The sequence below is a fragment of the Taudactylus pleione genome, unplaced genomic scaffold, assembly GCF_031769625.1.
Source record: "Taudactylus pleione unplaced genomic scaffold, aTauple2 ptg000573l, whole genome shotgun sequence".
Classification (NCBI taxonomy): domain Eukaryota; kingdom Metazoa; phylum Chordata; class Amphibia; order Anura; family Myobatrachidae; genus Taudactylus; species Taudactylus pleione.
In genome coordinates this window covers 1513878-1538365 of record NW_028284975.1, presented here as the reverse complement: position 1 = coordinate 1538365, position 24488 = coordinate 1513878, and the positions used below count along the sequence as shown (strand labels likewise).

Here is a 24488-nt window from a genome sequence, read left to right as displayed (position 1 = left end):
CGCTGCGCACGCGCAGTGCAGCCGCTGTGCATGCGCAGGGCCTTAACATCGACCCGGTTGCGAGCGCTCAGCGCATGTGACCGGGTCTGAATGAGACCCTATGTGTGTTACAAACGATTGTTTTTTGCTCATATAGAATTGAGATCTGACTATAATTTTCTCAAATAAAGCGTTAAAATAAAAACAGAACAGAGACATCCTCTTTCTCTCTCATATGTCAGTACATTGCGAGGCTGATTCTGAGTGGACGCAGAGTGTGCCGCAGGAGCCTTTTGCTAATGAGAGTTACCATAGGGCTAATGTGAGGATCGCTAATGCGAGGAAGCCGCTCTGCCCACTGTTTTTACCGCCCACAGTGGCAACTGCCATTATTATTATCTTCATTTGCACCTACCTCATCCTAAGTGCAAGAGATCTGTGTACAGCAGGCTACCCTTCTCCGTACACACAACATAGCGTGGAACTCTAGCTACATGCCCTCCACACTCCCATGTCACCAGACAAGACAGAACAGCTCCGTATGATCACACTGTCACTGCCCAGTTCCTGTTCTAAAACGCCCAATTCACAGAAAGACAGATCTGACAAGATCCATCTAAAGGTCATACGCAAAAATTCATAAGTTCGCACTTGCGCATGTACTATATGCTGAAACTCACTATTTGTGTCTGTACTTAGCAGGGCCGTAACTAGGGTAGTGCGACCAGTGCCATGACACAGGGCACCGCAGAGCAGGGGGCGCTGTTTGGGCCTATTAGCTTCCTCTTCTTTTTATCCCCGGCATCTCCTGGCCACCCCTATCTCTTCCCTGGCCCTTCCCCACGAGGCCATGGCCCTTTTTCAGGTGCACTCTTATGTCCCTATTCAAAAAATTGGTGGGGGGGCGCTAATGCTCTCTCTGGCACAGGGCACCAAAAAGTCTAGTTACGGCTCTGGTGCATAGAGATCTGTTCAACTCAGAATCAGCCCTGGCATGAGCAACTGAACAAACCTATTTTTTACAAACTGAAGATGTTAGGGAGAATGTGGCTTTCTGGAGGAGAAAGTCTTAATTTGAATCATTATTAACCCATCAACATGATGACCATGAAAAGCAAATGTTAAAGCAAATGTATTGCCCAGGTGTACTTGCAGCTGTGTAAGAGGGATACTTTGCATCTATGAATATTTCTACAGTATTTAGATAAGACTCCCACTAATTTGAACATGTGTCTTTATTCCATTGGTTGTGTGTGACCTTTATACAGATATCTCATTTATTAGTTTTATTGGTATGTGTTGATAAAACCAAGGTCGTTTTACTGCACACCTACAATGAAAGGTCAGCAGTGAGAGCAAAAATAATGTCTGAAACAAGCGCATTAAAAACCATGCCCCATAATAATAAAATACTACTTGCAATAAGGTCTAACTAATAAATAGAATAATTCAAATTCCATTTGCTGCATTTTTTTGTATAATATAACATGATCAAATATCGATATCGTAAATCTATATTTAAATAGTCCAACCATTTGTGTTTTTAAATAAAGAAGGAGGGGTCTATATATTGAGAATCTCAGGAGTGCCTCAGTTTTCATCAGATGGCATCTAGGTGTGTTTTTCCGGATCTCACTTTATGATCATGGCTAAATATTACAGAGATGTGGGAACACACTGTCCCTGTGAATTACAAGCCACTCCATCCCGGAGTCTTTCACACTTTTGAAAGATTCCTCCTCCCCTTCAGCATGTTCGTCAATGTCACTTTCTGAAAAACGTCAGAGAAGGACGACGGCTGCGAGACAAGGATCCATGCAATAATCTAGGTTGCCTTTGAGTACACTGGAGCTAAACCCTTCAATAAAGAGCAGTTACTGGTGAATACTGGCAGTGCCAGATTAAGATCCATATGGGCCTGGAAATTTATGCAAGGCCTACAGTGTGCTGCTGCAGGGGATGTGACTAGCGTCATATATATGACTATTATATATAAATATTAGGTTATCGGACCCGGGCGGCAAACGCCAAAACCCAAACTGACTCATTGGCACTGCCAGTCTTTCCACACTACTGTTCCGGATTCCCTAACACTACCAGGGAGACAATAATTGTAAACAGAGACAAATATTAAGGGGTCTATTTACAAAGCAGTGTTAGGAGACAGAGTGAAAAGTGATAAGAAAGTGATAAGGTGCCAGCCAATCAGCTCCCAACTGTCATCTCACAGGCTGTGTTTGAAAAATGACAGTTGGGAGCCGATTGGCTGGCACCTTATCACTTTCTTATCACTTTTCACTCTGTATCCTAACACTGCTTAGTAAATAGACCCCTTAAAGTGCTATTGAGTCTGGGATTGTTGTACATAGAGTCTGGGAGAGTCCTGGGCATTGACTGGGGAACTGGTCATTATGTATGATGTCAGTGTCAGAGGGATACAGGTATTGATAGGTAACTAGATCAGAGGATCTTTAAAGGACCTGGCGTTTCTGGCATAGTGTGACTGGCAATGCCCAGAAGCTAGGGAACATTGTGCCAGGAAGCCATGATAAAATGTTACTTAGTGGATGGCAGTGCCATTAAAATTGATGGTTAGATTTTGATATAGAACAAGGTGAGTAAAGGAAATTTATATAAAATCAACATCCATTCAATGTATTCACAGAGACATTACGTCTAGGTATTGTCCTCTTCACCCATTAGGTTTTGTATTGTCCTCTCCCTCCCTATGTTTTGTGTATTGTCTTCTCCCACCCACCATGATTTGTAAAGTCCTCTGCCACTCTTCATATGCTTTGTGTATTGTTCTCTGCCCCCTCCCCATGCCTTGTGTATTGTCCTCTGCCCCCTCCCCATGCTTTGTGTATTGTCCACTGCCCCTGTCCCCATGCTTTGTGTATTGTTCTCTGAAACACCCCCTATGTTTTGTATTGTGCCCTCCGCCCTGTGAAAAACATACCTTTCATGCGTCGGTCCGTGGTCTCCTGCCGATCCAGGCTCTGCCACTGCAGAGTCTGTACTGACGGCAACGTCATCAAATGATGTACGCGCCGGTGCATGTGATCCAGGTGCCGGCTGCCGGGCAGTGCTACTGAGGCACTGACTGTAGGAGGGATAGGAGCAGATCACCCCGTGGGTCCGTATTACCAGCCGCATACACTGTTACAATCGCCCTGAAAGCGGCAGGTGCTTAAGTGGCCAGTATGTAAGGTGGAACGCTTACTGGATCGTACCACCTTACTTAAACCACTGCTATCCTTTGAGCCTATTTTCCATAAAGGGCCTGGAGCTGTAGCTCCACCTGCCCCATGGTTAATCCGGCCCTGAATAATGGGGTTATGGTCTTCTTCAGTTGTCACACTTGATACAGTATCACCACAGGAGTAGACAACAGTGGACTTACAATTCGTATTTTCTTACCTTTCCACGATTCCATTGTATAAGGATTGGTCTCTGAAGAATAGACAGGTTACTTTCCCCTAGGATCTTTGCAGCACTGGTTCCAGAGAATATATTCTGATCATCTGGGCGCTTGTTTATATTATCCACCTTAATATCTTTCATCTGAAACAAAAGATAACTTTATTAGTAAAGACACATCTAGTATGCTCCAATACAGGCTACTGTAGTGCTTCGGTAGCGCTGTAAGTAATTCATTTTAAAACTTGCATTCATTGGGATTTAATGTAAAGTGACATCTTTTAATTAAGTGTAGCTGCAACACATAGGGTCTGATACTGAGCCGCACGCAATGCCGATGTTGATGGAGAAGAGAGATCTTCTGCTACTGTGTGTGGTTGAAAACCCAAAATAACTCCTATGGCGGCAGGCGCATGCATTACACAGTGTGTATGCACAAAGGCGCTGTTTAAATTCAGACACATGGTATCAGAGATGTCTTGGAAAAATGCTGGGCACTCCCGTGCGGTGACTAAACCAAACTCAGATGGTGCAAGTTTCGATGGTGCGACTGATTGTGGCATTTAAAGATGCATTAGGCTGTATTACGTCATTTAGGGACACTGAAAGTGGGCGTCTTGGTCCTGGCTCATTCATATGCACGGATGTATACCAGGAAAGGGCTTTGTAGCGGCATTTGCTTAAAGTCACAGACGGCATCAACTCACAGTAGGTAGCAAACTGCAACGTTTTCTTCTGGACTCATGTTGTGATTACAGGTGCTTTGTATATTCTACTGAGTGCATTGCTACACAATCTATTTTACCTTTATGGACACTGGGATACCAGGGACAGTTAGGTGAAAGACAGGGTTAATTATATAGTGTATATTTTAGGCATGGATTACTGAAGAATCATAAAATACATTTGTTGTGACTCTAAATATCATAAACAGCTTGCTCATATAAGAATAGCATGGATTTTCTTTATCTATCTATATTGCACTAACACTGAAGAAACAACTACTAATATTAATGATTGTGGGCCTGATTCACTCCAGTTCGCTATTCTGCTTATACGCACGCACCACAGTTGCTAATATCAGGGGTGCTATGTAAATGTTTGCCTTCACATTGTGAACGCAACCTAACATAAGGACGTCCACTTCCCCTTACTCACATCCGTATACTAGAGGAACATAGCAAAACAATTGGTAACATTGGACCCATAAGCACACTTGCACAAGCCCTGACCTTACTCAGAAATTGCTAACATCCTCGCACGCTATTAGTGCTATGGCTGCTTACGGCCACGCAGTGTATAATTTAAGCACGTCCCTGCAATGGCGCTGCAACGCACTGGCACGCCTGCATTCGCCCGACCACCCTCCCCCCCCCCCATCACCACCGACAAACGGCACTTCCTGTCAATCCCTGTGCTCTGGGTCTGCGTAGCCTCTGCAAATGCAGTTTCCATTACAATTGCTAGTTTGCGCACGCTTGCAACCAATTGCATGCGTCTTTGTAACTGCGTTCCTTGATGAATCAGGCCCTGTGACAGATATTTTGCCACTATAAACTGAACAGAGGCTTGACAAGGAACTCCCTTAGCAATGTCTAGGATCCTGAAAAAAATAATAGTGACCTTGATAAAAAAAAAAAAAAAAAAAAACAGAAACAAAAGCTGCAACAATATTAAGGTCAACAATTTTCTTCAAAAATACGGTTTTATTAAAAGATAAGAACCATGTAAACAAATGAGAGGAGATTCAGCTGTTTGTCACTTGTATAGAGCTTCCTGATCCCTTCACACCTCCCTGGCATCTGAAGGTGAATGCACACATAGCTGACATCAGTGGACATCTTCTCACATTTCTCACCACTATCCAGTTGATTTCAGTCAGAACATTATACAGCTTGTGTCATACATGCCTAGTATCCTGGGACGGCCGGGAGGCTCCCGAAAAGCAGGTGGCGCTCCCAGCCGCCAAGAAAAGTATGCAAATCTCCCAACCGGCCGCCATCCCTTCGCATCCCCCCAGACCTCACGCATCCCCATACAATTGAATTGCTTCATCGTGACCCCGCCCCCTATTCCTTCATGTTGTCAAAAAAAAATATTTTAATTGTTGACTAGTGTAACTATTAAACGGGCCCCAAAATGAGGCTCATGGAAATTAAATTCTAGACGACATTTGTCCTTAGTTCTCCAGAGACAGTTTCTAGATTTCAAATATTTTCAGATGGAAAAGTTTGTCCATGCAAATATGCCTGTTATTAACCAACTGCATCGTACAGTTCCTCTTGTTCTGCACATATTACATGTTAGATATTTGTGTTAAAAATGTGTTCCTTGAATTCAGAGATGCAATTGAAATAATCATTTTCAGTCTAAGGGGCATATCCAATAAGGTGCAAGTTTTACCATACTGGGAAAGCTCCGGGTTTAACGCCTGGAGCTATTCAATTGTTTAGCCTTTTCCCCACACAGAAAACCTCTGCCAACATGCGTTAACCCATTGATCCTGCGTAAAATGTGGAACCTATTGGGTTTCTTCACACATTAATTACCAGAACTGCATTTTTACGCTGAATTTTCCTTGCAGCTCCTGAGGCTGCAAGGACAAGTGCACCCTCTGGAAACAAACTTGCAGGGTATCAGCCGCTAATTGATTTGGTCAGCACCATGGCTATTTGGATATTTCCCTAAGGGGTCTATTTACTAAACAGTGTTAGGAGACAGAGTGAAAAGTGATAAGAAAGTGATAAGGTGCCAGCCAATCAGCTCCCAACTGTCATCTCACAGGCTGTGTTTGAAAAATGACAGTTGGGAGCTGATTGGCTGGCACCTTATCACTTTCTTATTACATTTTAATCTGTCTCCTAACACTGCTTAGTAAATAGACCCCTAAGTTTTGTAATATAAAAGAACATGTCCTTATACTAAAAATGTTTTGACTATGGATCAAGAAAATACAATAAAGTGATAACGTGCTTTAGGAAAATACACACTGTGATCTCCTATTAAGGGGTGAACATATAAACAACAATAGATGCTTCATGTTAAACATACCCCAATTCTGATGAGTTGGTCATCTTTGTTGTTAGGATTTCTCCATATTAAATTGACCTTTACTTCTGATGAAATCTTGTAGCCCACACTGTCCTGAAGAGATCCTCTGGGTCTATCGATTAATACTTCTGTGGTGTATACATATTTATATACCTTATCATTGTTAAGCCTTGGACCTGCTGTTTGCACTGCATAGGTCAGAGAAAAGAAAAAAAAAATATAAGCACATAAACATAACAGTCCGCAAAATAAATCAAATATATATGAGAACAGGGAATATTTGTGCCTTTACTTTAAACAAGAATTTAGGCTTTTTTGCACACACTGGGCCTGATTCAGAGCCGGACGCTCTGACAGAGCGCTCGCTCTGAATCAGGGCCGGCCTTCTGTTTTTTTAGAGCGGCCTCCTGGCCGCTCGCATAGCTGTGGGTGACCACCCACAGCTATAGCGAGCAGCCAGGAAGATGGTCACAATGGTCAAGACCATCGCGACCATCGGGCTTGCGACGAGACCCTTGTGGTAGGGTCTCGTTGCTGCAAGCCCAGGAGTGCTTTCGGCTCTAACAGAGCCGAAAGCATTCCCACTGACATCACTTGTGATGTCAGTGGGGCCGGCCCCAGACGGTAGGCGTTCCCATGGGAACGCCTCCGTCTGGGCAGCCATGCCCCCGGCCCACCCACCAAAGGGGGCGTGCTGTTACTCAACATCGACAACACGCCCCCTTTGGTACAAGACCCGGAGCAACGGTTTGCCAGTCGCTATTCGGGTCTCGTGCATGCGCACTGGGCCACCATCGACCCGCTTGCGAGCGCATAGTGCTCGCGAGCGGGTCTGAATCAGGCCCTCAGTCTGTGCAGTTGTAAACCCCACATTTGTGCAGTTCTAAGAGCACCTTGCTGAAACTACATAGGGGAAATTGTACTGGATACTGGCAGTCAGAATCCCAATGCCGACAGGATTAGAATACCGACATACCGACACTTTGTCAGTCTGTTTCCTAACCCTAGCCCTCTGCCTACTCTAACCATCCCTCCCTGGTGCCTAACCCTAACCTCCCACCTAGTACCTAAACCTAACCTCCCCCTCCCCGCACCTTAAACCTCTCCCTTAGTGCCTAACCCTAACCCCTAATGCTAACCCTCCCCCAACCACGCTACTTACCTTCGGGATTCCGGTGCAGGGATTCTGACAGGTGTCGGGATTCCGATGCTGGCATTCTGACCTCCAGAATCCCCTCCATCAGCATTTTAACTGCATCCCCTACAGATATAATAATTCCCTCCACACACACTCCTCTGACCCCTGATTCTGCTGTTCCCTTATTATAGCTGTGTCTTCACTGCCATTAACCCATTCAAAATTTGCAGGTGTCATCTCCCCCCATCCATAGCCTGGTCATAAGGAAGATTTTATTTAAGTAAAAAGGGAAATTACGTTTCGGCAACGGGTGGCTGGTGGGATCCCAAGGACCCGCTGGGCCCGTCTAGAGTGCCTAATAGGTTATCTAGCACTCTTCGCGATGACATTGTAAAAACACTACAAAGCAATATATTTTCACTGCGTAGTTGCATACAAATATGAAAAGTTAACAAACAAATAAGAGACAACAGAGTAACTCTTATCCGGGCGCTCTACAATAAATTCAAGTACACTTTGGTCAAGCCTCCTCATACACGTGAATATCTAACACTGCTCCACAATAAGTAACTCTGAATTTTACTTCAATTATTATCATTTATTTAAATGCACTAAAGAACTAAACACATAGGTAGCATTAAAACCTACCTAATGGGTGCGTGTATGGAAAGTAATATAATATTACACAGGTGTACTATTTCAAAACAATAACAACTTTAATTATCCAAAGATTTAGAGCGCTGGTCCGGCTCGTTAATCTGGATACACTGTGTTCTAATAAACCAGAAATGTAGCAACTTCCCGCTAACATTATTAGGAGCAGTCTAGATGAATATAAGCACTCTGTCTTTAATTGTAACTGGTCCGCATAGATCTTATAACCAGAGGGTTCATGTGGGCATTGTACAAAGATGAAGCAGTATTTAGTGCTGGAAATTTGGTGAGTTTTGATCAGGGATGTATGGAAAAGGTAGGGAGGGGAGGCAGTGCCTCAGCTGCCATACACTTTTTACTCCAGAGTTCTGACTATAAAAATTATTAGAATAACACAAAGAAGATATTTTTTTTATATTTTGTTTAAATGTTTCTTATCATTTTTATAGTAAAAACTTTGGAGTATAGCAATGTATGACAGGAAAGGCCCTGCTAACCCGCCTCACCTGACCGCACATCACTGTTAGGACGGCATTAGCATACTTCAGCAACTGCGCTCTGTGATTTTTTTGGGGGGAGATGTATAGTTTATCAATTGAATTAATTTGCAATCATTTTCTTTGGCAGCATTCCGGCATTTTAGATAGTTTATGTGCATGATTATATTCCTTCCGGTATACTGTAGCTCTTCCAATATAGAGCTACCCAGGCGATGAACTGACTTCCGAGTTTATGATCCAGGAGTTAAAATGTGCATGTGCCAGCAGATGGCTGTGCATACGCATTTTAACCCCTGGGTCATAAGCTGCAAGTAAGGGAATTAAAGAGTAATATTAAACCCACTGGCTTAAATAGCCAACGCTATCTAATGACGGGGTTAGCTAGTAGGTACAAGCTCCATAAAGTTATGCTTTCGGAGCATGATGCATTCAGGCGCATCGCAGCCTCATAGAAATCTATTGGAGGAACTGCTGGGCCCTGGGACTGAGGGCCTAATTCAGACCCGCTCGCGAGCGCAGGATGCTCGCAAGCGGGTCGATGGTGCCCTAATGTGCATGCGCACGACGGAGGGAGCTCCGTCGTGCGCATGCGCGAGACCCACATAGCGACAGCCAAGCTGTCGCTATGGGTCTCGCACCAAAGGGGGCGTGCTTTCGATGGTGATTGACAGCACGCCCCCTTTGGTGGGCGTGCCGAGGGCGTTGCTGCCCAGATGGAGGCGTTCCCATGGGAACGCCTTTCGTCTGGAGCCGGCCCCACTGACATCACTAGTGATGTCAGTGGGAGTGCTTTTGGCTCTGATAGAGCCAAAAGCACTCCTGGGCTTACGGCAGCGAGACCCTACCGCAGGGTCTCGTCGCAAGCCCGATGGTCGCGACCATCGCGACCATCATCATGGACGCTCGCATAAGCTGTGGGTGGTAACCCACAGCTATGCAAGCGTCCAAGAGGCCGCTCCATTTTTAGGTAGGAGGGCCCTGATTCAGAGCGAGCGCTCTGGTCAGAGCGTCCGGCTCTGAATCAGGCCCTGAGTACATATATATTTTTTTATTTTATTTATTACCACTTATTTATATATACGCACATATATTCCGCAGCACTTTACAGAGCATAATTGGCTACTCACATCAGTCCCTGCCCCAGTGGAGCTTACAATCTATATTACCTACCACATGTACACACACACACATACATTACACACTAGGGTTAATTTTTGGTGGGAGCTCTCTAACTTCAAAAAGATTTGCTTTTCGCAGTTTGATAAATTACTAGCACACCACAGTCCCTATAACAGGCTATGGGAAGGCGGTAAACACAGAAAACAAATTGTCCACCTGATTTTTCTGTGATAACCCTTTTCATAAATGGCAGGAAGCATTGAACCTTTCCTGCCAAAAAGTGATACATTATTGTATTAGATTTGGACCCATCAGCCACTACAATTGACACACTACTTTTGTCCCTATCTAGGCTATAGAGGAATGGTTATGTAGCATCTAAAAATGATCTATTCTTACTAATAAATAATGAAAAAATAGTATATAAAATACTTAGGGGTAGATGTACTAAGCCTTGGAGAGTGATAAAATGGATGGAGAAAAAGTACCAACCAATCGGCTCCTGTCATTTCACAGGGTGTGTTAGAAAAATGACAGTTAGGAGCTGATTGGTTGGCACTTTATTTCTCTCCACTTTATCACTCTCCAAGGCTTAGTGCAACTCCCCCAAAGTGGCAAAGAGCAATACAGAAGCAAAACAAGCACCTATTTGATAAATCTTGTATTTTTTTGGAGTGGTTGGATCAATCTACAGCTTTAGAGATGTTGCTGAATAGCTTCTGAGTATATTCACTGTTCACCAAGTATCTTCGGTCTATAATTAAATCATGTCACAGTATACTGCAGAACTTTGTAATGCATACTGTACACAAGCGAGGGGCAGTGGCTGAGTAAGTAACATGCTAGGCATGCATGTCTGTCACCTGCCCAACATGCCCCTATGCTATATATTGGGAATTCTTTATTAGGCATGTTGACAGAGGAACTTATGTAAGCAATAAATTATTCATGTTTACTTTCCAGTTTTCCCATTTAATATATTGTTTTAAGTCCTGTGACTTGAATTGATTACAGGCTTACTGCATTTCAGTCAATGGGAGCTGAATTTTATTAAGTTTTTCACGGCAACAAAATCCATATCGTGCTTTATACTGTTGTAGGTAAAGGTAGGTGTAAAATTCTAATTTGAAATTGGACAAGTTCCTCCATAAAAAATGACCTATATAACTGTCATATCAATGGACATTTGAGCATTCTTTTCTCGTTTTGAGCATGAACAATGCAGGCCACCATACATATTACCACTGCATTAACTCTTTAAACAGGAGAAATTTATTAGGGCCTTATGTAATCCGTTTCTCAGCCATTTTGTGATTTTATAGGACAGATAGATATTTTCACTGGCAATATTTATCTTTATTGAGAAACACAAGCAATGTTTGCAAAAGCTCTTTATCATGGACAAACACAGGTATAGTTCACAAAAGCGCTTTATCATGGACAAACACAGGTATAGTTCACAAAAGCGCTTTATCAAAGTGGATTATGGGTATGTAATTGGATAAAGCTGAGTATGTGTAGCTTGCCTTTATCTCAGCTCCATCATATTCATTTTATAACACAAATATGTGCAGTATACTGTAATTTCTCCTTAGTGATCAATGGACTGTGGAACTGATTCAGACCTGCTCACTAGCAAGCGATCGCTCATTGCTGGCGATGTTTGCAAATGTGCGCATGCATATAGTTTGCAGTGCGCGTATGCAAACTAGTACGAGCGACCGGGCTGCGCTCGCGCGCTCGCCCTGCAAAGACAGCCCGGTGGAATGAATGACAGGAGAGGCCGTTTGTGGATGGTAACAGGGGCAGGGCAGTAGTAACGGGGGAGTGGAGTTGCGGACGCAGGCGTGCCTGAGTGTTTCAACGCCGTTTCAGAGGCAAACATAATTAACAGGCAGCGTCATAGTACACGTCACCTGGTGGAATTATACACTGAAGTGCTCGCAGTGCTTGCGGTAGGGTACAGTCAACCGCAAGTGCTGCGGTCAGATCCGATGGAAGTCGATGTACTGATGGTTTTATATACTTCCTGGAGATGACATCCGCTAGTGGGCGGCTAAAGACAGGCTGGTGGGCGTCTACATACACAAAGTGATCGCTCGCCAAGACATAGTGGGCGTGCTTATGCCTTGCCGAGCAATCGCCTGCCTTAACGTAACTTAGCTAAATTTGCATACTCTGGGAGCGAGAGGCCGCATCTAGTGAGCGCGTCTGAATCAGGCCCTTTGTGAGAGAGTCTTCCTCTCCTCTTTTCATATGCCAGTGGATGATCAAAAGACATATTTAAAGAACACTTTTGTATACATAGCATTCCATGTATGTGAATCTTATAACAGTGAGTGGGAGATGTACTAAGCCTTTGACAGCGATAACTTGGACAGAGAAAAAGTACCAACCAATCAGCTCCTGTCATTTTTCAAACACAGCCTGTAAAGTGACAGTTAGGAGCTGATTGGTTTGTACTTTATCTCTCTCCACTTTATTGCTGCATACACACGGCCAGATTTTCTTTCAGATATGAATGATAACGATTGTAAAAATCGTTCAATCGTTCATATCTTTGACATGTGGGGCATGCATTGACGAACGATGCGTGTTCCCGCAATGTCAGGTAACGATCTCTGAAATCTGATGTGTTTGCAGTCAGATTTTAACTATTTCATTCATTTTAATACTGTCAGAAATCGTTCAATTGTTCATCGTTGATGAAATTGTTCAAATCGTTGTAAAAATCGTTCAATCGTTCATCTGGCAAATATGACCGTGTGTATGCACCATATCACTCTCCAAGGCTTAGTACATCTCCCCCTGAGTATTCTTTATATAATATGAATTAAAAGAAAAATCATACTTTAGTTATGTTAGGGAATGTCATATTGAACACACATACTAGTACAGTGTGATTTGAGGTCGGGGCAAGGTGCTTCTGTGATGAAATTGTATTACTATGCTAGCATGACATTACATGTCAAAAAAGTTATTAAGGAAGGAGAGAAATTCTCACTGACATTCAGTTCACTCTCAATTCACTCTGAGCCGCCTCCCACACTGAACACATGGATGCTGCCTGTCATAGGGCAGTAGGTTCAGTCACAGGATAACAACAGCTGTGACTGTGGGGTTTGGGAGGAGAGCTGCAGGGGTCTGGTTTATTAGTATTTTTGTTTTGTAGTAACAGTCATGTTTTCATTACATCCAGTAGTAAAAAACTAAGTAACATTACACTTTCATAAACTCAGCCTGTAGTGTCAGGATGTACAAGATCTGTTTATGAGATTTTTTATCAAAATTGGGTAATTTCATTTGTTTTTTAAACAATATAATAACTTTCTGAAAAAAAGGTGCAGCAGAAGTGCCTTTCTATCTTATTTTGGGATATCATGTGCATAATTGTGCAAGCTTGTGCCCATTTATACTTGCACACGTGAGGTAATGCATCAACATGGCATCTACAAAGGGGTGGGGAAGGGGGGAGGATCTGTTTTTATTATGTAATGGGCTATTTAGATGTGCAGATCAGGGTGTTCCATGAAAATGTAAGTGCAGTAATGTGTCTGATTCTGATCCCTTATGCATAAAAAAAATGGTATCATTGTTATTATTATTATTATTACATTTTATTACTAGGGCGCCACTGGTGTTCCCTAGCGAGCAAAACAATAAGACAATACAGGGTAAAACAGTACAGTACAAATAGCACTACAAATATCGAAAAGTACAGCGTCAGCCGAAACCTGTATCAGTCAGCATGGGTGCAAATGACAGGTCTAGTTCTCCTAAAAAAAAACCACACATGATTGGGGTCCAGGGGCAGAGAGCCCAAGGAGGATGTGTGGCAGATGTGCAAGAGAAGTAGGTGATGAGAACAAGAGGGAGGAAGGACCTACTCATGGTGCTAACATTCTAAAGGGAAGGGGGAGACAAACAGAAGACATAACGAGTGAGCCAGTGTAAGGGGAGTTAAGAGGTAGACTACGTGGTGACATGGTTAAGTTGAGAACAGATATGCTTTTATGAAGAGGTGGATTTTTAGCTCCCACTTGAAGCAATGTAGGCTGGGGGATAGTCTGATAGAACGAGAGGGATTGTTCCAATGGTGGGGGTCAACTTGGGAGAAATCTTGAATTCTGGAGAGACATGTGGTAACCAGAGAGGAGGAAAGGCGGTGGTCATTGGCCGACCGGAGAGTGTGTAACGAGATGAGGGTAGAGATATAGAGAGCTGTGGAGTTTGAGAGGGCTTTGTACATGGTAGTTAGGAGTTTGAAAAGGATTCTGTAGGGGAAGGGGAGCCAGTGAAGAGCTTTGCAAAGAGGGGAAGCAGATGTGGAGTGGTGGGAGGAAGGTACTGTACATCTAGCTGCAGCATTAAGTACAGATTGGAGAGGAGCAAGATGCGAGCAGTGAAGTCCAATGAGGAGAGGGTTGCAGTAGTCAAGGAAAGAGATTATCAGTGAGTGGACAATGGTTTTGGTGGCATCCTGGGAGAGGAAGGGTCTGATTCAAGCAATGTTGCAGAGCTGGAAATGACAGGATAGGGCAAGAGATTGAATTTGGGGAGGTAAAAGGAGAGGGAAGAGTCAAAAATGACTACCAGGCAGCGAAGTTGGGGAACAGAGGATATAATGGTGTCATTGACAATGATAGAGAGGTCGGGGGGGGGGGGAGGAGACTCTAAATGGAGGGAAGACTATGAGTTCAGTTTTGGCAATGTTAAGTTTGAGAAAGCGCTCAGACATCCAGGAGGAGATGACAGAGAGGCAACTAAACACCCTAGAGAAGGGAAAGGGAGAGATCAGGAGAGGATAAGTAAAATTAAGTGTTAACAGCATAGAGGTGATACTGGGGGTCAAAGGAACCAATTAGGTCACCCAGCGAGGAGGTGTACAGAAAAATAGTAGAGGGCCAAGGACAGAACCCTGGGGGACAGCCACCTGAAGGATGGATGGGGGAAGGTGGAACTAGAGGTAGAGATGGAGAAGGAGCGATCAGCAAGGTAGGAATTGAACCCATGGTCTAAAGGGTACACAGTAGGAGAGGGTGATCCATGGTGTCAAAGGCCACAGAGACATCCATGAGGATAAGGTGGAAGAAGTGGCCCCTGGACTTGGCCAAGAGAAGATCATTGGTGACTTTGGCCAGGGCAGTTTCAGTGGAGTGGAGGGGGCGGAAACCAGATTGGAGAGGATCAAGGATAGAGTGTCAGAGAGGTACTGCAACAGGGGAGATGGTTGTAGAAAAGCTGTTCAAGTATTTTAGAGCCAAAAGGGAGAAAATAAATGGGTTGGTAATTAGAGAGTTAGGAGGTCAAGGTTGTTTTTTTTAGAATTGGTGAGACAAGACCGAGTGGGAGGTGAAGATGCCAGTGGAAAGGGATAGATTGAAGAGGTGGGAGTAGGCAGTGGGGTAGAGGGAACAAAGGAGGCGAGATGGTATGGAAACCAGGGGGCATGTAGAGGGGGGAGAGGATAAAAAAGGGAATGGACTTTGCCTCCTGTGGTAGTGCGGAAGGAGCACAAGGGTAGGTGGCTAGAGGGAGGGGAGAGTGGGGTGGTAGGGGTGGCAGAACAGGTACAGTAGCTTCAATTTTGGAGGTGAAAAAGGAGACGAAATCAGTGGCAGTGAGGGGGGGTGAGAGGGGAGGAGAGGGTAGGCGAAGTAGTGTATTGAATGTGGCAAAAAGACAGCGGGGTTTGGAGGACTGAGAAGGTATGAGAGACTTGAAGAAAGATTGCTTGGCAAGGGAGAGTGCAGAGCAGTAGGAAGAGAGTATAAACTTGAAGTGGAGGAAGTTAGCTAAGGAGCAAGAGTTCCTCCAGTGGCATTCAGCAGTGCTTGAGAATTTTTGAAGGAACTGGGTAAATTTGGTGTGCCAAGGTTGGGGCTTGAAGCAGCAAAGTGGGACAGGAGAGGTGGGGGCAACAAAGTTGAGCGCAGAGGTGAGGGTGAGGTTGCAGAAGGAGGCCGCATGGTTGGGGCAAGCAATGGTTTATAGCAGGGTGAGGAGAGTATCAAGCGAGAAGGAGAGAATAATGGGGTCAAGTGCATTGAGATTGCATCTGATGACAGTAGATTTGGGCATGATGAGGGGTGCAGGAGAAGAGATTGAAGGAGAGGAGATGGTAATCAGAGAGTGGGAAGGGAGAGTTGGAGAAGTCAGAAAGAGTGCAGAGATGGGAGAAGACAAGGTCAATGAAATGGCTGAGGCAGTGGATGGGGGAGGAGGTTCATTGACAAAGGAGGGGAGGGCAAAAAGTCTGGTGGAAACTGGTTCAGTAGGAATGTCAATGGGGATGTCAAAGTAAATTAGGATCCGGGAGGGGAGGTCAGAGGAGAGGTAGTAGGGAAGCCAGGCAGCAAAGTGGTCAAGGGTTTGGAAAGTGGGGCCAGGGAAATGGTAGATGACGGAGACATGGAGATGGATAGGGTAGAATAGACGGATACAGCGGACTTCAAAGGAGGAGAAAGAAAGGGGGGCTCAGGGGGGATAACACGAAAGGTACAGCTGGGGAATTTGAGGATGCCCACTCCACCGCCCAGGCGGTCATCTGGTCTGACTGTAAAGGAGAGGCCCCCAAAAGAGATAGCAGCAGGGGATGCAGTGTCAGTGGAAGAAAGCTAGGTTTCAGTGATAGCAAATAGGTCGAGAGCTAGAGATGAACAGGTCAAGGATAGCGGCTAGTTTGTTATGGATGGATCTGGAATTCCAGAGGGCACAGAAGAAAGGGAGAGAGTGAAGTGGGTAGATATGTATGAGATTGGCAGGGTTGCAGACATACGGAGGTGGGCTGAGTCTGGGAGGGAGATAAGGGAAGGTGGTGAGGATGGGTATTCGGGCAGGAGTGCAGACACATTGTTGCAGTAAATAGTAAATAGTGCAGAAAGTGATAAGTTAAAGGGAGCAAATACTGCAAAAGGTAATACAAGTAGAGCACAGTCAAGGTGGCTACTCAAGGGTAAGCTGTTGTGAAGTTGTCTTGTGTTCACTATATAGAGACAGTGAAGTTAGGTAGTGAAGAATGCAGGTCAAAGAACAGAGCAAGCACTAAAAAGTGTATTGATAAGGGGATTAATCAGAAGATGTGAAGGGTATAGGAATACATTACTAATATATTATCAGAGCTGAACATGTATATATATGTGAGGATGATGTAAAAACAGATGGGAATACAGATGAAAATTTTATGGGTATATAATGACTACGTTAATGACTGATGCTGCAATTAGTTCACAGCTACCAAAAAAACCCCAAAGATTATTAAAATCAATAAAAATTGTAATATTTTTAGGCAATTTGAACTTAGGGTCTGATGCTGATTCCCAACGTTCAGAAATCTGCGCATGTGCTGAATGGGTCTGCGATCACACCCCCAGTCCGGTAGCAGACTATCAGTGATTGACAGTCTGCTGCCATTTCTGGGCAGGGATGGGGCGGCGACAGCCTCCGTGAGGCCAGGATCTCTGTTGGCTGACAGAGATTTCCTGGCATCTTTTACTCATCTGCAGCAGCCGGCTTGCGTGACCCCATGGTCACCTCAGCCGGACGATGGTAGCGCAGATGATCCGATGCTGCATCCAAGGATGCAGCTCAGATCAGTAATGCATGCAGGAGGCATGATGCTTCCTGCGACATTATCATATTACTGCTATTGCAGTTGCTACCATGTTGGCAGCTGCGATAGTCTCTGTGTCCTCTGCTGAATCAGGCCCTTAGATGTATAGTTAATAGGGTACTTAGGGCCTGATTCAGACCCGCTCGCAATCGCACAGTGCTCGCAAGTGGGTCGATGGTCCCCCACTGCGCATGCGCCGCCTCCGGCGTGCGCATGCGCAAGACCCATCCAGCGACAGCAGCTCAGTCGCTATGGATCTCGCTATAAGACAGGGCTGTTGTCGATGGTGAGTGACAGCTCGCCCTGTTTTGTAGGTGGGGAGGGGGGTGGCTGTACGACTGCAAGTGTTCCCTTAGGAACACCTGGCGTTTGTGGGCGGCCCTACTGACATCACTAGTGATGTCAGTAGTGGACTTCCTGCTCTATTAGAGCAGGAAGTCCACTTGGGCTTGAGGGAGCTGAGACCCTACCACAGGGTTTCGTCGCAAGCCCGATGGTCGCGATAATTGCGACGGACTCCAGGCCAGTCGCACAAGCTGTGGGTGGTCACCCACAGCTTTATGAACGGGCTGGAGAAAAAAACGCGCCCTGATTCAGAGTGCAGCAAGCGGCTCTGAATCAGGCCCTTAGTCTGAATGAGCCATTTTTAGAATTTCTATCTGTAGAGTGAGTAGTAAACGAAAACTCTAATTGTCACAGAGTGACTTGTGGGAGAAGACGTAGCTGGGTGCAATCTCTGATCTCAAGGGGAGTGGTGGGTGAAGGGGCGGTGGCCGACAATCTGTGTAACGCTACAGGTGGTCACATAGGCCGCTATGTGACGCACGTATAAACAGGTATAAACACCTGAAATACAAAAGAAGTTTGACAGAAGCGACTTTAGCTAGTAAAAAATATAAACTTTCTAGCACTAAGAAAAAACTTGGGGAGGAAGGAGTGACTTACCTAACCACTTGCCTGGCGTGGTCGCATCATTTGCAACCACGCCAGGCAGTGTATTAACTGACATAGTCACAAACTATGTGCACTGTAACGCACAGTGGGCCACCAATAGCCCCGCTGCATCACTGTACTCGCTACCAGTGTCTGCCGTGCTGCACGGCGGGACCCCCCACTCGGCGGCTGCAGAGAGGAGCAGCCGCCAGGGAAATGGAATTTCACCACTCCTCAGCCCTCAGAATGAACCTGGAGGATGCTCATCGGAACAGGCTCTGGGGAAATAATAGTCATGATGGTCGTGATGTTCCGAGCATCGATGGTCTAATATATATCAATTACCAATATGCTAAAATTGATGCTAATGTTATGAGTTTCAAAATAGTTTTTTTTTCTTTTAATAAAACCACGTTGGATAAGTTTTAAATGTTCTTGACCCAATTTAATCATTAAAAAACCTGACAATTTCTGGCCAGTTTTTGGGAAAATAATTGACAGTTAAGTGGATAAAACAACCATTTATTGCAATACTAGCTGAAGTTTCTGGCATTGCCCAGGTTTAAATCTTCAAGTTAAGTTAGGCATCCCAGACCAATTGCCACCCCTCTGTGAAGTTTTCATCCAAATACACAGTGGAAATCCCAGAACAGGATCCCCGGGTCAACGTTCTGCCCAGCATACACCAACGGGAGGTCCGACCAGGACCCTAACCCTCCTAAAACCTGTCCAGAATCCAAATGGACCACCTTGCGTTGGCTTCATATTTATTATGTGATATCGTCCAAATCCATCCAGTGAAAGGCCCATGACAGGCTTCCTGTGTTAAAGTTCTGCCCAGCATCCCCAGGTCAAAGTTCTGCCCAGCGTACACCAATGGGAGGTCCGACTGGGACCTTACCCCCTAGTATGTCTTCTGGGATCCAATGTTACCACTCTGTGAAGTTTTTGTCCAAATCCATCCAGTGGAAGGCTTAGAACAGGCTTTCCGGGGGTCAAAGTCCTGCCCAGCGTACTCCAACAGAAGGTCTGATCAGGCCTCTAACCCCCCTAAAACCTGGGCAGGATCCAACTGAACCATCTAATGTTGGGGTTATCCCAAACAGTGCAGGGGTGTCCAAATGCATAGCCGGAAGGACAAACAAACAAACAGGCCAATTAATTTTATATATATGATTTGTCGCTTTTGTCGTGTTGTTGCTATGTGGTCTAATAGCTTACTTCTTTTATACTAAATAACTATGTAAGATTTGGCAGCTTTAACTTTGGAGCTGTGGAAGATATTCACCAAAAAACAAATAAACTTCTTTTATATATATATATATAGTAGATAACAATATAAAAAGAAATTCTGTAGCTGCATACAGTCCTCTAATAAATATTATTCCTAGTATGAAAGCAACAAATGCCCATTAAAATCTACAAAACATTCAGTTATAAAAATCAGCACACCTAATTATGACAAAAGATCATTGATTGATCAGTTTAGCTTTATATATATGCAGTACAAATACTAATCCAGTGCCAAAATGACAGCAAAGAAGATCTTCTTCATAATTTATGCATATTTCATTCACCAAGCTTGGTCTGTAGGAGGAATCTGTGCATCCTCCCTGTGCTGTAGATTAAATAGAAAGATAATCTTGATCTATTACTACAAATGTTTTGCCTATGTACAGTTGATGTTTTCTTTACCATTTTTATTATTCTATAGGTTGTATTTTTTTGCTTGTTAGATTTTTATTAAAACTTTGCTATCAGACTTCTACACGTGTCGTATATCACACTCTCTAAGTCCTGATCTCTTAGTGGTCTGTTTTGGAAAACTAAACTGGGACATCTGGAAGACTTAAATTAATGTGACCTTCATAACTGTCATTAGGTTAGTGTTATGTCAAATGTCTTCTCAGAACACGGGTAATGTAAGCCAAGATAAAGGAAGTAAATGGGTCATCATTCACCATCAGTGTAAAAAAGCATCTGGAAGTACTATAGAAGTATTATATTATAAAAAGGTGAAACAATGTATGTGCTATAGAAACTATTACAAAAAGGCATTGATGCAACATTATTTACTTTTTCTTTAGTAAAGACTGACCATGATAAAAGAGTTATAAAGAAAAAGAAATGGTAAATCTGGAATTTGCGCTTGTGTGGACAAATTCTCATCATTATAGTTTAGGTGACTAAAGACTGCCTACGTTCATGTGTAGTGATATATTTGCCTTTCTCATGGTTCTCTACATATCCAGCATAATAATATACTCATAATGTAAAAAATTAAATTAAATTTATAAAAAATCCAAAGAATAATGTACAATATTTATTTATCAATTATTGTGAAACCTTGTGGGAAAACTACAAAGTTGTGCATTATATTGTAATAAATTGTACTATTTTTTAAATGACTTGCAGGCATTCTTTATAGTCAGTCAGAGGTATGTTTCTAATTGTTTAACATAGTTTTGGCTCAAAATAAATCAGTAGATGTAACCTATATTGTCCAAGAAATATATCGAAAGCTCAAAAGTTACGTCATAAAATATTTAGTCAGATAGTATATTCAGTTGCACAAGCTTCAAGTGCCCTGATCTATGCTCAACTTAGTGACACGTCTGTCATCAATTTAATAGATCAAGGGGCCTATTTATTAATAATTTCAGTACAGCACCGATAATACATACTGTATTGCTGCAAATGTGCTATTTACCAATGTAGTCATGCCAGGACAGCTGCATCAAAAGTTTACACTGTCAATTATGTCCCAGCAGTGTTCCTGAGTGTGTGCAATCTTAGGTTGCGCATGCACACTAAAAGAGCAGTAGGGAACAGTGGGATCTGAAAGAATCAATCTTCGCACTTTGGGGCTGATTCAGGTTGGAACAGAATTGTAAAGTACACGCAGACAGCTTTGCAATTCCGTCCTTGCTAATATGCAAATACAGCAGAAGGTGTATGACACCCCCTGCTGCATTTGCGATCCCAGCATGGCGACAAAAGTCGCTGGCTGGGATCACCATCACGACCATCGTTGGTCGATGGTCGCGATGGTGGATGGTGCCGTGCCGCCGGCCAGCTGATTAAGCCTCAGCTTACTCAGGCTGGCCGGTTTGCGAGGCCAGGAAGCTGCGTTGGTCAACGCAGTTCCTGGCCTTCCCACTCCCTGAAAACAAGGCTCACTCGCCCCTGCCCCTCATAGAATGGTTCATCCGCACGTGCAGATTCCCAATAATCAGGAATCTGCATTCAGCATTGCACTTGCGTATAAATAAAAATCAAGGGGAAACTGTTGTTTCTGTATTATTAAACAGGCCAAACAGCGTGATAAATAGGTGCTCAAGCGATCTATCTTCAATGGGAAGACATTGGGCCTGATTCAACAAGGATTGCAACTGAGATTACGTACGCAATTGGCCATATGTTGCATTCTGCGAAAGCATATGTATCGCAGTGCGAGAACACTCCACTGTGATCGGGACAGCGATCGCAGTGACTACACAGACCCATCGCAGAATGATTGACAGGAAGTATCATTTAAAAGGTGGTGATGGGAGGTTAGTCAGTGAAACACAGGCGTGCCAGTGCGTTTGCAGGGGCGTGCATAAATTAGCCACTGCAATGCCATTCGAAGCTTGTGTACTAACTGCGTGCGATGAGGTTAGCAATTCCTGAGTAAGGTCAGAGCTTGTGCAAGTGTGCGTGAGGCTGCAATTGTACTCGATGTTACCAATGGTTTCGCAGTCTTGCTTTGTAATACGATGTGTGTAAGAAAAAGTGAGCGTCCTTATGTTGTGCTGCGATGGCATAGCAATCCCAGTGGATTAGCATATCTTCACAGTGAGACTGCGTGCGTAATCGCTATTGCAATCGCAGTTGCGATCCATACTGAATCATGCCCACTGTTCATCCTTTTTAACAATAACTTCTTTGCAAACCTATTTTTTAATTATCATTATTATTGTCCGTTATTTAATGGTGCTACAAAGAGTGCGCAGTGCCTTACAAAGTACATAAACAGAAACAATATGAACAAAACAAGTGACTTACAGTACAAAACATTCTAGCGGGTAAATTTACTAAGATTCGAGTTTGGTCCGAGATTGGCAGAGTTTAAACGCACAGCATTGCTGGAGCACGGGATAATTTTGTCAGCTGAAACACTCAAATTTATCAAGAATAGTATTCCGCAGCCAACACTCCCGAACAAGCAGCCTGCACATATCAATGAGATAGGTGCAGGCTGTTTGTGTGTAAAAATGTATCAAATAAAGGGTTAATTACTAAAAAAAAAAAAAAAAATTGACATGGGGTTCCCCTCCTATATTTTATGAACCAGCCCTGGGCTCTGTGAGCCAGTCCTGGATCTGTAAATTTGGGGAAACAATGATGTGGGGGCCCCATATTTTTAAAACCAGCACCGGACTCAAACTAGCCGGGGTATAATCCCACAGCCAGGAGGCCTTTTCACCGGGTCACCTCGGCCAAAGCATTTACACCATAAGCTAGTCAGCCCAGGCCAGGGATCTCAGGGGAGTGAGGGCATGTGAATTTTTTGTATTCAACCCTTTTTATGTTAATTACAGGCAGAAACACACACAGATCACACTGATCTCTGTATGTTTCTGAAAAACACGCAGTTCAGGAGGTAGTCTATTTAAAGCGTCTATTTAGGATCAAGTTTACTAAAATTACACCTGTGATTGAAGATCATGTTTCTTGGTAAATTCCCGAGTTGTATTCCTGGGTATGAAAAGTTCCTGCGAGTTTGGGCGATGGTATATATATTTTTATTTGCATTTTCACCCATGTTTTAAAGAGAGTTTCATGATTTCTCACCCGAGTTTGCTTTTAGTAAATTTCCGAGTTCTAAAAAATGGCCAAACACACCCGTGATTGCAATGTCGACCAGACACGGAGCTTAGTAAGTTTACCCCTAGGACTTGGACAAAGTTTTTAAATGCTGCTGCATCAGCATTTATACATTAATATCCAAATAAGCAGCAGAACCCAAAGGTTTGGTGTCGTTGTAGGCACTGGGGAGTAGACAATGGTATAAGTGATGGGAGGAAATGCACATGAGGGAAGAAGGTCCTGCTCGTGAGAGCTTACAATCTAAAGTTCTTTATATCTGTGCTTTGGACACTACTAGAATACCAAGCCAACTCAATCTCAAACACCCTGTAGAGAATAGGAAATTACGTTGAATGTGCAGTTTTTCTTATTTTGGCTACATCTGGGAATTTTTCCCTTAGCTACAGTAAGACATGGTTGCTGATACACATTTGCCATGTTAGACTGAGTGCTTAGTGGCTTTTCCCAGACTAAGGTAGGAGGCAACAGAAAAAAAACAGAGACAAGAGGGGAGATGAATCAAACCTTAGAGAGCAATAGAGAAGTGGAGAAGTTGCCCTTACCAACTAATCAGCTTCTAGCTGTCATTTATCTACCACAATCTATAAAATAAGTCAGGAGGTTTACCACAAAACAAATGAATCCCCATGTGTATTAAAAAAGCTCTGCAGTGGATATCAGAGATATCTGTTGTGGACCCGCAGCACAGCACCCCCATAGAATTCTATTAACAATTAATAGAATAGCGTTGACCCCTAACCATCGCAGATGTTTGTTCATCATTGGATGAAAGTACACTCCTGAATCAGGCCCTAAGTGATGATGAATAGACTCCATATCTACTGTATATATCTGTGTGTTGTCGTCCATTTGCAGAGATGTATGCATCTTAAGATGCCGCAGCCTTCCCTGGCCATCAGGTGAAAGTGCAGAGGATGCATCTTATAAGTTTCACAGCCACCACAAGCATTAAGTCCAAGTTAATTTCTCTCTGAGGAAGACCCAATGGGGTTGAAACACGTTGGGGCACATTGAACACAACACCAAGGCAGAGGGAGGAAGTTAGGAGTCACGCCACGTGGCAAGAGGCAGGAAAGTCTCTCACAGTGGAGGGGAGGTCCAGGGTAAGTTGCACATAATCGAAACCCGGTACTTCTCCTACCAAGGCGGATGATCACTCTGCTGATGGTCTTTCGGCATAGGGCAATGTCTGTTACAAAGACAGGGCACT

The 24488-nt window shown here is 43.8% G+C and overlaps 1 protein-coding gene across 1 annotated transcript in view; it reads right to left on the bottom strand.

The window, feature by feature from the left end:
* The window catches only part of MTTP (microsomal triglyceride transfer protein), a 161546-nt gene that overhangs the window by 99676 nt on the left and 37382 nt on the right, over window positions 1–24488 (bottom strand). Inside the window, exons 2-3 of the mRNA XM_088453208.1 lie at window positions 6451–6638; window positions 3400–3543 (exon numbers count right to left, since the gene is read on the bottom strand). Coding sequence (XP_088309334.1) covers window positions 3400–3543; window positions 6451–6638 — 332 coding nt within the window. The remainder of the gene's footprint in view (window positions 1–3399; window positions 3544–6450; window positions 6639–24488) is intronic.